The sequence below is a fragment of the Limulus polyphemus genome, unplaced genomic scaffold, assembly GCF_000517525.1.
Source record: "Limulus polyphemus unplaced genomic scaffold, Limulus_polyphemus-2.1.2 Scaffold171, whole genome shotgun sequence".
In the NCBI taxonomy this organism is placed as follows: Eukaryota; Metazoa; Arthropoda; class Merostomata; order Xiphosura; family Limulidae; genus Limulus; species Limulus polyphemus.
This window is the reverse complement of record NW_013665781.1, coordinates 573,814-590,361: the sequence shown is the minus strand read 5'-3', so window position 1 is coordinate 590,361 and position 16,548 is coordinate 573,814. Positions and strand designations below refer to the sequence as shown.

At 34.2% G+C, this 16,548-nt stretch overlaps 1 protein-coding gene across 1 annotated transcript in view; it reads left to right on the top strand.

Moving 5' to 3' along the window:
- LOC106477916 (cyclic AMP-dependent transcription factor ATF-3-like) overlaps positions 1 to 16,291 on the top strand; it is a 43,607-nt gene extending 27,316 nt beyond the window's left edge. The window contains exons 2-4 of the mRNA XM_013938436.2: positions 4,079 to 4,644; positions 10,032 to 10,139; positions 11,714 to 16,291. Of these exons, the coding sequence (XP_013793890.2) occupies positions 4,207 to 4,644; positions 10,032 to 10,139; positions 11,714 to 11,890 (723 nt within the window). The 5' untranslated portion in view covers positions 4,079 to 4,206 and the 3' untranslated portion in view covers positions 11,891 to 16,291. The remainder of the gene's footprint in view (positions 1 to 4,078; positions 4,645 to 10,031; positions 10,140 to 11,713) is intronic.
- Positions 16,292 to 16,548: the final 257 nt, after the last annotated feature.

Genomic DNA, 16,548 nt, shown 5'->3' with positions numbered 1-16,548 from the left:
GTACTGTGTCGAATCAATTTATTTGAATTGAATGTCTCCACTTTGACACTTCTTATAGAAATGACAACTACCCAAAAGCACTCACTTCAGGAGCTGTCTTTGCTTGCACTTAGTAAAATGACAAGGAACGGTTACATCCAGCGGAAAAAAATCCCCATAACTAGTTAGTGAATCTGAGCGCTCTATTGCGCTGGATGCACCCGGTTGAAATATTTTTCCTACAATACATTACAGTCAGTTTCCTTTGCTGAAAAAAAACAATAAACAAACGCAATGTAATTTTCCTTATCGAAATAACACGTGGAATGACAAAAGACGGTTGTAAACAATCATATTGCATATACGCTCTGATTGGATTATGCTTATTCATGACTAGTTTTAGAAAAATTACAGTTTAATTGTTTAAACAAGCATCTGCTGGTTGATATATGTTTCAAAATACCTCATTTGGTTGAATCATCAAGAACTACTCTACATTATTTATGTACAAGCAACATGACATTACAATTTCTCGTGTTACTTTATTTCGTTTTGTATATATCTCTCTCTCTATATATTTATATGTATATATGTGTGTGTGTATGTATATATATAATTTTCGAACAAACATGCCAAAAGCGAAACGTATATAAAGAACAGATAAATAATACTACAACTTACAACGTGGGAACGGTGAAATGTTCCTCATTAAGAGTTATTTACGGAAGTGGGAACCACAGCTACGATAAAAATAAAAACAAAATAAAATAAAGAGAGAGAAAGAGTGAAGGTAAAGAAGATACATGGGCGACAGATACCATGTGTTTAAACCCAAGACGTGTTGAAATCCTACTGCTTGTCGCCTCTTGCAGCAAGTTGTGGGATGGCAGTTGTCACATTTATCTGTTTTATTTCTTTCTCCATTTATACATTTTCTTTGTTCTGTTGCCTCTTACTCTTATGGTGTTCGGGTTGTTGTTTTTTCTAACAAATATTACTATTATTTTCCATATAGTTTTTTATTTCCACTATTTTCAGTTCATAGTTACAGAATACAATAGCAGAACATGTCTTGTGGTTGAGGGTGGCCCTGTAGTTAGCATGCTAAGGCTTCATGCTTCTTATCCCGTTATCGAAATAAAATGGCTTTCCGCACGTTGGAGCTATGGGTGAGTTATGAAAGTGACAGCCAACTTCCACTCTGCGGTCTGACAAGAGCAGCCTGTTATGTATATAGGCATATTAATCCTTACTTAAATTATATCTATTACATTATGCACCTTTTTTGTCGATGTGTATATTACTTAAAACATTGGTACTCAGGGTGTGTAGAACAGTTTTAACCATTTCTGATCAAAGTACTCTGGCGTTCTGGCTCAAACTGTTAACGATGAATACAGTGGACAAGTAAAAACAAATAAGACATATTTGGAAGAAATCTACGAGTTTATTTTTTTACTATCATGTTTGAAGAAAAAATAAGAACAACATCTTGAAATTTCCAGTCTCCCCAGTAGCTCAGCGGTAAGTCTGCAAGCTTACGACACTAAAAATCAGGTTTCAATATCCCTGGCAGGCAGAGCACAGTTAGCCCATTGTGTAGTTTGCGCTTAATAACAAATAAACGAAATATTACTGTTTTGATGGTTTGGTTGAGGAGATTTGGTTTTTTTTTTTGAAGAATTTCCTTCTAAGAAACTGCTGTCGACACTTCGTTTTGTTGGATCTATTTATGACTGTAGGCCCGGCATGGCCAGGTGGTTAGGGCGCTCGACTCACAATCTGCGGGTCGCGGGTTCGAATCCCTGTCATACCAAACATGCTCGCCCTTTCAGCCGTGGGGGCGTTATAATGTAACGGTCAATCCCACTATTCGTTAGTAAAAAGAGTAGCCCAAGAGTTGGCGGTGGGTGGTGATGACTAGCTGCCTTCCCTCTAGTCTTACATTGCTAAATTAGGGACGGCTAGTGCAGATAGCCCTCGTGTAGCTTTGCGCAAAATCCATAACAAACAAACAAACAATTTATGACTGCCTATACCGTATACGATCATTGTAACGAAACTATGACAGTCACAACTTTGAATACGAGATAAATATATTGGTTTCATAATTGTCGTCAAAAATTGAATTTGAGAAACATTACCAGGTTCGATTTTCAGATCGTATTATAAGCCTAATCCTCCCATTTTAAACTCTCTGGCGTAATTTACATGCGTATTAACAACAGCATCAATAGGACGAGTATAATTTGCCAGGTTCGGCTGTAGTACGGCCTTCAAACTCGTCTTATAGGCCTAATCCTTGTAGAACAAAGTTTTTTTTTTTTTAGGCTTGGGGTATTTTTCAAAATAAATTGTAGTTAAACATAATAACTGGTGTTAGAGGAGCATGTAAACAAAATAGGAGTAATTTGAATTCATTGTCAAGAATGTGCGGTTCACTTGCTTTAAGCTGTTGTCCATTTTATACAAATCCTACTTGGCGCAATCCACAACTATAATAGTAGATCATGCTACTAACCCTCATCATATTTAAATTCATAAATTGTTTGTAATGTCTGCTATTATTATTATTTCTGTCATTTTATACACAAAGAAAAAAATGTTTCGCGTAATTAGTAACTCTTTAAAAAATGGGGTAATATAAATTGCAATCACTTAAGTCCTAGGTTATTTTTGGCCCTTCCAGTAGCTCAGCGGTAAGACTTGGAGCTTATAACATTAAGAATCTGGTTTTGATGCCCGCGATGGGCACAGCACAGAAAACCCACTGTGTACCTTTTCTCTTAACAACATACTGAAAGTTATTTGAAGTAATAAAGCAAAACTTACGCAGACCCACAAAAATACGCCGATTTTATCAAATGAGGTAAAGTGGACTGATAATTAAATTGCCAGACTACGATTTGATGATAATATGTCGATGATAATGCTCCGCACTTTCAGTTTTAGGTGAATTATAAGAGTGACACTTAATCCCGTTATTCGGTAAAAAGTAGTCTTGTTTGTTTGTAATTAAGCACAAAGATACACGATGGGATATTTGTACTCTGCCCACCACGGGTATCGAAACCTGGTTTCTAGCGTTGTAAGTCCGTAAACATACCGCTGTGTCACTGGGGGGCCCGTCATGCTTATATGTCATATACCAAGTGCGAAATGATTTTACCAATTTGATCTTTAGTGGGATGTTAACAATGCTACACGATGGGCTATCTGTACTCTGCCCACCTCGGGTATCGAAACCCGGTTTCTTGCGTTGCAAGTCCGTAAATATACCGCTGTGTCACTGGGGGGCCCGTCATGCTTATATGTCATATACCAAGTGCGAAATGATTTTACCAATTTGATCTTTAGTAGTATGTTAACAACGACTATTCTAGGTCTTTAGGGCACAAAATTTAAATATAGTCATAAGCTGTGCAAAATGAAATCATTTTATTAGAACATAAAACACACTTTATCAATTTGTCTTTTACTGTTTAAAAAACTGTGTAAAATTCGTGCAAAGGTTTACTTCCATCTCTAGGACCACATTTTTTTCAACTTTTAATTTCTCCCTTTTTAAAAACCGTAACAACATTTAAATGATTTCTTGTCAACCGTCTTTCTATTTTAAATCTTATGATTGTGTAAATTATTTCTTTTCCTGGAGGACAGATTTTTGTGTAAGCTATTTCTTTAAATTGATTATCACTTTATATTTTATTTTGGTATAGCTATCAAATTAATCGAGGTTAGATTTTTGTTCAAAAGATCTGTTTAAGGCATTTTATGATTAATAATATTGTAAATCTGTGAATGGTCACGTGAGGATCCTTTGAAGATATATTTTGTCTTCTTCGATAATTGATGATAATATATTTCACAAGACTTCATCATTATTAAACTTTTATGTCTTGTTTTCAGTAATTTTTTGTCACGTCTCATTGTTTAATGTTGAAAGGTATTCTGATAAATCGGCAGTGTTGAAATGCTTTTGTTTTATCAGTGCCGTTAATGATTAGGACCGTCGAGCATGCCTTTCTTATTGTTCTAAAATATCAAAGCCAATGGGGATAGGACAGGTGATTTATTCATGTTATAATCTGTTTTTCAGGTAGATGTGACATTTGGATCCTGATGCGAAGAGTAATGACATGCAAGGAGAGAGAGAGAACCCGTCTGAAATGATTTGATGCAGAAGCTGGGGAATCTTCAGCTAAACAGACCTATTTCTTTTAGTTAATGAGTGGAAATTTAGCTATTTCCTCCACTAACGCCACTATGTTTGGCTATGATAACATGTCGCCCACTACTCCTGACTATCCCAAGTTTGACACTTGGGGTTTTTTGGAAACTACTCACCCTTTAGTAGACAGTCAGAAAAATAGAATTAGACCCCAAACTCCTGATGTTCTCAGTGCATTAATCGAGATGCCAAATCCTCCAGAAGCACCAACCTCATACGTTCTGAATTCGCCCCCGCAGTCCCTTCTGAGTCCAAGCTCTCCATCCACTAGCTCGTGCAGTATCCCATCCCCAACTGTTAGTCGGCCGCCCAGTGTCCAGGCCACCATGTCCTTACTTGTTAAGGAAGGGTTGAAGATGACCATACAGACGAAGAGAAAGATTCAGGGCAAGGACCAGATTGTATTAGAACATCGAGAACCTTCTCAAGACCAGGTCAGTTTTAAGTTACCTGAAAAAAAAAGTTATTTAAAGAAAACTGTTAACAAAGCATAAGAAACCAAGCTCTATTTGTCGTGGCTTAGCATGGCCAGGTGGTTAGGATGCTCGACACGCAATCTGTGGGTCGCGGGTTTGAATCCCCGTCCCACCAAACATGCTCGCCCTTTCAACCGTAGTGGTGTCATAAAGTGACGGTCAATCCCACTATTCGTTGATAAAAGAGTATTCCAAGAGTTGGCGGTGGGTGGTGATGACTAGCTGCCTTCCCTCTAGTCTTTCATTGCTAAATTAAGGACGGCTAGCGCAGATAGCCCTGGTGTAGCTTTGCGCGAAATTCAAAACAAGCAAACCAAGCACACAAATCTGTTTGTCGTCTTAAACTTTAAAAGTAAAACAGGATGTTTTGTGTTATTCAATACATAAGCGAAAAGCTTTAAATGTTTAACGTAATGATTAAGAAGAATACGTTGCGTTACTGAAAGTGATATAAACCTACTTATTTCAATGTACAAAAGAGATGAATCATGGAATTAAATTTGTGTTTGAAATTTAGTACTTACTCACTTTTGATTTTTTATATTTTCAAATTATTCAGTCATTATATAAAATAAATGTAAACATTTGAAACATTTATGAACAAACGTATGTAAGTTCATTACTGACGAATTTAGCCCCTCAGTGGCACATCGGTATGTCTGCGGACTTACAACGCTAGAAACCAGGTTTCGATGCCCGTGGTGAGCAGAGCACAGATAGCCCATTGTGTAGCTTAATTACAGACAAATTGACGAGTTCTATTCACTAACGTTGCTATGATCATTTATTTACGTTAGTGCACCTGCTGCCCCCCCCCCCCGTGAAGTTTAAAATCTTTAAAATGTGTTCCGATTACTTCTTATTCTGCTTTCGGTCTTGTTTTCCTGTTTTCAGACTTGTTATTCAAGTTTAAGAAGTCCCTTGATTATAGCGCTGTTACGAACAAGATAAATAAGAAAAACGAGTTCCAGAGTCAAGAGCACCAAAACAGAAACTGGCATCACATGTTTATCTGATAAACCCGACGCGATGCATTTGAAGTTGATATATTCCTTGACACACGTCACCACGCTTTACGAAACAGACACAAATATCTGCTAGTTTACCTTCGTTAGACAGATAAAAGCCTTGATTCAATTTACATTATCACAGCACAACACAGAAGAAACTATCAGTGAAGAGACATTTGATGAACCATAAATATTCCTTAAGGATCCATAGCATCTCTTTCCATGTTATGTTATCAATTGATATACAAAATGTTTATTTGGCAAGATATCGCCTTGAAAAAATACAAAACGAAGATGCAGTAATATCCATGACTTAAAACTAGTTTACTAAATAAAAAAATAGTCTTGATTGTCAGATCCGAGAACGATGGAAGAACATTTTTATCACTTCATATGTAGAAAAATAAACATCTGTACGTTTAAAAATCTAATTTCTGACAGCTTTTTAAACGCTTGAAAAGGAAAGTTTGGTATAAATAATTCTTCTTGAAATACTCGTTCTTAATCGTCTATTTACCCTATAGCTCGGAAGAGATTTTCTTTTAAATAATCCTTGTTAGTATAGCGCTTTCACGTGTAGAAACAAAAACAAGACACGTATTGATTGATGTACGCTTCAATACGCGCCTAACGAATAATTTAATCGCTTTAATAGAAGGCGTAAATTCTATGAAATACTGACAAGAGACAATATTTGTTCACCCTGTATTTGGTTTTTATTACCTTGGTGAGTCAACACGGAAGATAATGAAATAATAATTCAGTTTACCAACACAGTCCGTAATAAGATAAATCTTGGTCTTCTAACTCCCCCCTCTCCCACGTTTCGATATCATCGTTACTTTATGTCCATTGTTATACGTCAGCATGTACGTTTCCGTGCTCCTTTGATTCGCCTTCCTATACATGACAAATAACCATAAATGGATCTAAAATATATCAAAATTTTGGTTGAAGTGTTTAACCAATTAATATGTCTGTTTTTGTGTTATATAAGGATAGATAAAATGGATTATATCACTATTATTTTCAAATCTAATTATCATTGATGTATGATCAGAAAAAAAAGGAACAATTTGATGTCGACGCCAACGACATAAACAATACAAGAAAAACAAATCTTGAAAGATTGAGGGTTCGAACCAATGGAATCTTTTCAGTTCATCGTTATGGTAATAAACAAGAAATCTTGAAAGATTGAGGGTCCGAACCAATGGAATTTTTTCAGTTCATCGTTATGGTAATAAACAAGAAATCTTGAAAGATTGAGGGTCCGAACCAATGGAATTTTTTCAGTTCATTGTTATTGTAATAAACAAGAAATCTTGAAAGATTGAGGGTCCGAACCAATGGAATTTTTTCAGTTCATTGTTATGGTAATAAACACAGATCAACTGAGAGTTTGTGAAAGACGTGATTGATATCTGTACAAGATAAAACTGTAACCATGCCACTAATGGGTGCTAGAACACAACACGCACCCTGTTAGTTGTTTTATAGTGAAACTTAATCTCACACAAATATTGTAACTAGAGGACATTAATGGGTGCTAGAACACGACACACACCCTCTTAGCTGGCTTATAGTGAAACTTAATACAAGCAAAAGTACTGTCACCAGATAATCGTAATGGGTGAATGGGTGCTAGAACACAACACGCACCCTGTTAGCTGTTTTATAGTGAAACTTGTTACAAACAAAAATACTGTAACTAGATCACCGTAATTGGTGCTAGAACACAACACGTTGTTTTATAGTGAAACCTAATCTCACAAAATATTGTAACTGGAGGACCTTAATGGATGCTGGAACACGACACATACCCTCTTTGATGTTCTATGGTGATCTTAATTAATCACGACAAAACTATTCTATCTTTATACAAATTATGGACTTAAGATATTACCGATGAACATGTTATTAAATGTTTTCATTAAATAAGCTCGGAAATATTCATAAAATATTCATTGTAATTCGTATTGGTTGTCAGGTATCAGATATATGATATTAAATGATTTTATTGGAAAACTCTAGAAATATTCACAAGATATTGATTGTGATATAATGGGGTCCTCTGGTGAGACAGTATTAAGTTTATGGACTTACAACAACATCAATATTTGGGGTTCGATTTCACGTGGTGGACTAAGTGCAGATAACTTAATATGGCTTCATGCTAAAAGAAACAAATAAACATTATATATAAAAGGTATTTGTTGAACAAATATAAAAGTATTCACAAGATATTGGTTGTAATTCATATTGGATGTTACGTGATTTGCATAGAAGAGAAATAATCCATTACTCGTTGACTTCACGTAGACTCGACTGCACATTAGTAATATGAAAGTACAATACTATAATTACAAGTGAAGTGTCGTTGAAAAATATAAACTAATGTATGAGTAGGTTTTGCATAACAGGAATCAACGTATACTGAACCGTTTCATCGCTACACAAGCGTATATATCATAGAAACTGAACACAGACGTTGAGTATGCCATATTATGAGACTTTGGAGCCTCACCACGTCGTTCACGTCTATGTCGCCACGTACAGATTCTTCTTGATTATGTTGCGTACTGTTGCCTGGGACACATGGACGTTTTTTACCATTGACTTTTGTGTTTGTGGAATCTCACTTGTTGGGAGACGCCGCAGTTTGCTTACCACAGCTAGGGTACGATTTGTTTGTTGCCGGTTTCATTTTGGATGGTCCTTGTTCCCCAAGTTGACCCATTTCCCTTTGTTTTCTAATGCCATTAAGTACAAGTGATATTCACTTCTTGGAAATTCTACGTTCTCGATCTGAACACCTTTTTGTTATTTGAGTGTATGAATATTTTGCATCTGAAAGGCTTGTTGTACAATCTTCCAAAAAAACGATCAATTTACTATCTACGATCGCCAAACATTGTCAGACTGTAGTTTTGATACCTCCCGTTCCACTGCGACTTTATGTCCGTTGTGGTTCTCATATGACTTGCTTATTAAAGGCCGTTTAAATGTAAACTAAAGGTAAATCGCCTATGGTTATCAGATTAAAATTGTACTCCCGAACTAAATGTCTTAGCGATTCCATTCAAGATAGATTAATGTACTTAAGAAAGGAGATATTACGTTGAAAGAAAGTTTCTGTATTGTTCCAGGCGGTAATTTAGTTTTGCTGGTGATTTTTCTAAAAGGTACGAACTAAATGGATCAGTAAGAATTGAGCAGATTTGTTGAGTTAAGGCTCGAGATACAAAACACAGTATATAAAACGCAAGTTCTTAAATGAAATAAATATATTAAAAGTTTGAGTGTACAATTAGTTTTAGATTTTTTTCTTTCTTCTCGTTGTAAACCCATTCTTTATGCTGCTTCATTCACACCAATGTTAAACTCCACGCTCCAGTCTTGGATAATGAATCTTCGGCCTTTCTTACCAGCACAAATAACCGCTAATTATTGTAATCTTAAAATAAAAATGCCACGAGAAAAAGTTTAGTTAATAACCCTATGTAATGACACGTAAAATCTCTGTACACTGACGTGTTCTTTAGGATTGATGCGTGTCTTCTTTTCTGGCGCCGTAACAAAAACTCAAGTAAACTTCAATGAGTTGAGATAAACTATACTTTGTTGTTGTTACCGCCAGAAGATGTCGCTGAGGCAACACAGTGATTGATCATCTCTTCTCGATGTTTCACAACGCGATTGTATTACATCTGCACACTTTTCCGTTAGGTGTTGTACAAGAAAAAAAAAAAACACATCCAAAAAACCAATATAACATGTATATATGTATAATTGAAGCGTTTTAATGCGCCCGGCTAACTAATGAATAAATATTTGCTTAAAGTTCTTATAAATACTATAAGTGTAGCTACCTGTTTGGCTGTCAATTTGGATTTCATTCCTTTAAGTCTAACGCTCAATCTTTTTTCGGACGCATCTTTTTTTCCCACCTAAGGTGTTTCTGATTAGATATCATGACAACCATGTGTCTTGATGCAATCGATTATACCATCCAGCTCTAGTTGTCAGTTTTATAGGGGGGCCAAATTCTGTACAGTAGGTGTCTGTGATTTGTTGATGATAAGTTTCAACAATAAACAGACAGCACACAATCCACTTCTTTTAAAATAATACATTCAAAACAAGTCAACTGTATGTACAAAAATTTGTTACACTATTGGTTATCACAGTTGTATCCAGAGCGTTAAATAAGTGTCTCTCTCTTTTTTTTTTGTCAAAGTCCACACAGGAGGGTTCAATTAGGCATTTTTTGTAAGATGTAATTATTTGTGTTTTCAAGGAATAAATATTATAATATTTCTTGTATTTATATAGCTTACTCTAGAGGACAAAATGCGGAGGATGAAGCGAAGAGAGAGAAATAAAGTAGCAGCCGCCAAATGCAGGAAAATTAAGAAGGAAAGGACATATAAATTAGCTATCGTAAGTACTCTGCTAGTTAAGTAAAAAAAAACAAATAAAAAGCCCTCAGCATTATAAATCTATTTTGTGTAAAATCCATTTATCATACATATGTTTCTGCTTGATAAATGATTGTATTTTTCATCGTACAGTTCTAACTTTTGTGCTTTTATCAACGGCTTTTGAATATTAAACTTTGTTTTGTTTTTCTTTTTTTCTTATATTGCTTTCTGTCTAATGAAAGCTAGCATATATTACGGGCCTGATTTGCATTTTTTGTCGCTAGTACTGGTCTGTTGTGTTGATGTCTTACTTTTAAGTTCTGACTTGTGCTTAATGAGTTCTTTCTAATAAATACTAAAGTGTAATAACTTGTTCTACTTAATAACTCGTGGTTTGTTGCAACGAGTTTTATATAATCGTGGTTTGCATGTTACACAGATTTTTTGTAAGCGGATTTCTGTGAGTTGGGATGCATTTTCTTAATGAGTGATGACGAAAAGTGTGTTATTTAACGAGTGCTGGTGTGAGGGGGAGGGCAAAACAAATTTGTTTAATCGTTCACCCGAACGACAACTTATGCACTTCGTGCCCTTAACGACCAGGTAAGAGAATCCATGGTTCAAACATAGCCGTCTCTACTTTTCAACCGATAACCAGAAAAGCACATATTGTCTACTTTTAATCAAACAGCGAGATTGATTACCACTTTAATAACGCTTTCGTGGTTGAAAGTGTTTGATACCTCGAACGCGAGACCCTCAAATCCCCAGCCCGATACGGTAACAACTAGCTCATTATCGAGCCATATATTTGTATGTTTATATGTTTGAGCGCAAAGCTATAAAATGGACTATATGTGGTTTTATCGTCGAGGGATTTTAAACTCCGAATTTTAGCCCATGAGCTATGGACTGAGCAAAACACGTCGTCGGCAATGGATATGGCGAACACAGCGAGGATCGAATACTATTTTTATACACTTCTCTAATTCTTGAAAACCCCTAAGGGACTAGATATGTAATGCAGGGTTAAAATTATAATAGGCCCAATACTTGTCTTAGGACAAGTATATTTAATTATAATCATGCTTCGCCAGTTTAGAAAAGGCGTTCACACCATCAAAATTACAGTAAACACTTGTGCTTCAATTGACTTAAAGGACGTGGTGAGGCTTAGAGACGAACTTAATTAAAGTTAGAATGTGAATCTTTCCAAGTGATAACATTGTTCGCCACAAGGGTTTTCATGGCGTTATTAACCAAGCAAACTATGTTTGTGATTATATCACAAGGGTTTTCATGGCGTTACTAACCAAGCAAACTATGTTTGTGATTATATCACAAGGGTTTTCATGGCGTTATTAACCAAGCAAACTATGTTTGTGATTATATCACAAGGGTTTTCATGGCGTTATTAACCAAGCAAACTGTGTTTATGATTATATGATTTTATATGCACCCTGCAAAGTGATTAAGGTTCGATTGATGTTTTTATCTTACGCATTGAAGCCTGTTATTTGATATAAATAGCAACGAATATAAAACTTGTTCTCAAAATATGTTTCCCTAATAGCTTTGTTATTATATTTCTAGGAGTCGGAACACCTAGAAGCCGATAACTTTGCATTAAGAACGGAAATCCAGAGTTTGAAACTGGAAAGACAAAAACTATTGGCATTACTCACAAACCACCTGCCCCGTTGCTGTCTACCTTTACAACAGAACTCATGTGCGCAGTCGCACACAACTCACCCTTGGCCTATTGTATAAGCATCTACATGATCCAAAGCTAAAGAGGTCTCACCTGAAAGTTGTTAAGAAGCGAATTGATTGTTGTATTTTTATTTTAATTTGATAATATACGGGAATGGTATGAAGTAACATTAAAGGTATTAAATTTACGCTGGTGTTGGAAAAAGTACTGTACTCTTCAATTAGGGTGCAATACTTTTGGTGCAATATGTCTTTTTATCGTTATTGTTGTTTCTGTATAATGAAAAATGTTGTTTTCTCTGAGGGACGGACAATGATACTTTTTCTAAAAAAAATGTCAGACTGAAAACTAATTACAAACCACAAAATATGACAATCGCATCTTTTAGTTTCTTTGTTTGAAGTTAAGCACAAAGCAACGCAATGGACTCACCGTGCTCTGCCCACCACGGGTATCGAAACCCGGTTTCTAGCGTCGTAAGCTGGGGGACGCATTTTTTCAGAACAACAACGTGATCTGTATGAATTTAGTGGAGACTTATTGTTGAGTTTCGATTTTTGATGGAGAACTTAAAGCGGTTGGTAATGAAAACTTACCCGATTGAAAGAATTGAAGCTGGGAGATGCGTGAGTGAAAGCAAATTAAAATAAAGCTGGTGAAGAGAGATAAAAATATTTTTATGAGAGAAGTGAAGAGCATTCGGTACTATTATTTAAAAAAAAAGTGTTTTTCGATATGTGTTAATGATGTTATTCATTAGATGATAAGCTTTATCCGGGAAAAATCACAAATCTGCTTTCTACATATATACGATTTTTTCTTATTATTATAAAACAACTGATTTAACCCGAAATAGAATCCGTTATTTTAAAATTATTAATTTAATCTTAAGATGTAACTCTAACTAGAAAGAGCTTTGCATTTCATTTTGATTTTTATCTCGATTGGAAGTATGGGTCTGACTTGAAAATGGAATTACCTATTTTTTTAAAGAAAATATTTCGTTTGAAACTTGTGTCTTTGTTTTAAGGTTTAGATTTAATTTGAAATAAGAGTTTGTCGATAGTTTGGTGGGAGTATTAATTTCAAGAAAAACATGCCGAATAGGACAATTTAACTAAGGAAATATTCATGATGAGTGAAACAGTTTAGTTTTTAAAAAAATGTTAAATTCATATTCGCATGACATTAGTTTTGGGAAAATATCTATCAATACAATTTAGTTTCCGAAATATGTTGTTTTACTGTGGTGACCAAAATCAGAAGTACTTAAAAAGTAATGGTTTTAATATGTCTATGAGAAGTTTACATTTAGTGGTGAAGATTGTAAAAAAAAAACAGGAAAAGAAAAATTCAGAAATAATAATTCCTGCCTCAGAAAACGCTAAAGTTCAAGACTACGTAGAAAAGTTAGATCTGAGTTCAAATTTGTAGCAGGAGTACATTTATATTGAAGACTTTTTAAAAGGATAAGACTGAGACCTCAAGAAACTGACTGAAAATAAAAGAAAATTATAAAATCATTCATGTTTGAATCTGCTTGTAAGGTTTCATTTTATTGATATCGTTTGTAACATTCAAAGTCTATGCTTTATATTTATAAACGTAGTGCTTATTTTCTTGTCAAAAACATGAGGAGGTAAACGTTTATCACCGACCTGCTTCTTTCATGTTGAATAAAAAAATTATGTTTCTTAGTAATGTTATAATTTATTATTTCGTGTTTTTGTTTTAAAGTTAAGCAGGATATCTTGAATGTTTTTGACTAAATACGTGTGAATGGTAAAACTTGTTTTGGAGTTACTTGTATCTTCATCTGGACTGCATTCATGAACGTCATCTATCTGTACTTCGGTATATTGGAGTAAAACTTCACGTACTAACGCAGGTATTTATCAAAACTTTTTCAAAAGAGCTTCAAAACAAGAGAACAAAACATGTTAAAACCTTTCAGATGAAGTAATGTCATGTTTGTCGCTAATACTTGTACTAGCATGTTGTGAGTGTCAACTATACACATATATTTCGGTTTAGGGCTGCTGAAACTGTGATTTAATGGTGTTGGAAGATATTAAAATAACGTTTTAAATTTGACCCTATTTTTTGCATATTTGACTTGACTATTTATCAAGATGATATTTGTTATTAAAATAAACCTGAATAATCAAATTATTAATTAGAGAAACTTATCAACTCAACTGTAAGTTTATAGAACTGAAAAGACGTATTAATATTAACTTAATACGATTTCATGCCATAACAAAAATTCTGTTGAGCTGTATTTACGTTGCCAAAAATCTGTTGAACTGTATTTAGGTTACCAAAAATCTATTGAACTCTATTTACGTTACCAAAAATCTATTGAACTCTATTTACGTTACCAAAAATCTATTGAACTCTATTTACGTTACCAAAAATCTATTGAACTCTATTTACGTTACCAAAAATCTATTGAACTCTATTTACGTTACCAAGAAGAATTAGTTGGTACGTTCTTCCTGAAGATTTTTTTCACCTTTACATTATAACCATATACAGTCTCTCAGGGTTGAAAATCTAGAAAACCAGCACAAGCCTCAGACAAAACTACAGTATGTAAATTAAATTTCAAGGAGTATGTAAGATTATCTGAACATTTAGTTCCTCAAGACAGATTTATGTATTAAATCCTTCCAGATTATGAAATTATTATAAGTTAACAAACTCCCACAAAGTCGATTTTGAATATAATTTTGTTTCGTTTTTACAAAATCAAGACTGCAAGCAGTTGTTCACGAGTTGAAAACTGTTAGGTACAATTGGTGACAAGCTACAACAGAAGCGACACTGGTGATGTCGCTTTACGTTGTTTTATCATCAAAACGACAGAAGAATATTTAAGACGGTTCTGTGCTTTTATCATAAATTATTTCCTTTTTTTCTACGTACAGTAAGTTAAATAATCATATTATTTTCATTTTGGTTATACAGTATGTTTTAAAATATCCCTGTCAAAATAAAATTCGTCCTTCCTTCCACCAATCCAAAAAAAAAAATATTGTGGAAATTAATTTTTCCAAATCCTGTTTTAGGATGAATTGGATTAGATAGAAAAAAGGCTCAGTTCTAAAATCTTCCAATACTAGATGTATTAAAAACAATTAATAATCTGTATCCTAATCACAAAGTCTTTATTCAGCTCTAAATTATGTTTTAAAGATTGAAATATAAGTTGTAGCAAACTTAAGAATAAAAAATGACATTCTATATGTAATAATTTTATTAAGTGTTCAGTAGCCATGTCTGAAAAGCTATTTTTGTTATCTAGCCTTTTAGAAATATATGTTATATATATATTATACAACATTTACATTCTGTGTTTGGATTTCGCTTCCAAAATGTATTTGTTCTCAAATTATATATGTTAAGTTAAATGTAGTTATAAACCATAAAAATCTAGATCATAGACTGTAGTTATTATTGAAATGTTGAAAATACTTGTTACATTACTCGAGTTTTATTCGGTGTCATTCTAACAGTAGTTTAAATTTACTTTCTTGCTAAATTTGGACTGTGTTTTTTTTTTATCAGTTCTTCCTGTCTCATGTTAACGATCAATTGAGTATCTTTAAGATGACATGTTTACGATGTCCTGTTATTTAGATACGTTAAGTGAGCATTAAGTGGCTGTCATGTGATCTGGTTTTAATTCCTATGCTCGCTACCGAGTTAAACAGTATTGTCAAAATAAACATAAAAATATATTTTTTAAACAGAAACGGAAATTTACAGTAAAACACATGTTTATATAACCCTCCATGGTTTCATTGCAAGGTGGAATATCAAACTGGATGAGAATTTTTCACTAAAAACGTGATGATTCTTCAAAAAGTCAGTTTAGCAGCGAAACTTTAACTTCTCTAGTTTTCACTTTGTCGCTGACATAAGTTTAATTGAACAAGTCGTGCTTACAGAGAGCTAAGAGGGTAATCACGTGATGAGTTCTAAAATAGGATAAACGGAGTAAATAATGACCCACAACAGTGAAGCGGATCCAAAGCAAAGAGTAAAAAAGAGAGACATAACGGTGACTCAGAGCAGGGCTCAGATTGCTTGCTTTACTTAGCTGATTGCACTTGCCTTGCCAGCAGGATTGCGTATTGTTGTGAAATTCACTGTGATAATTTAGACTTCAGACGACAGTCTTGGTTCCCAAAAAGCCCTCCCGAACTTGAGTCCAATATAGAAGACTAAAGGGAAAAAAAATAACAACATAAATATAAGTGTTGTAGGTGGTGCTGGATTTATGTACGTGTGGGCACGTGCGTGTTGGATATCTTTTACTGGGTGGCAATTTCGTGACATGTGTCTTGATTTTTGTTTATCAGTATTATTGCCTATTCTGGTGCAAGTAATGATAATTTTGTTCATTGTGTATTATAATAGATATATATAAATAGTGTATAAAGATATTTTGATAAATTTAAAAACCTGTGCGTTGATTGCTCATGATTATTTTTCATCTTTTTAATGGGTTAATTGATTACTTAATTAAATCATTTATCCAAAATCATTACCAATTTCGACTTTCTTTTTCGGCTTGAAAGTTTAAAAAAATATTGGTTCACTGGTTTATTGTGTAATAAACATTCATATTTTCTTACTACGGACTTCTGTGTTTTTTTAAACGATTTCGAATGATTTTTTTTAAGATATACGAGTTGGTTGCATGTTC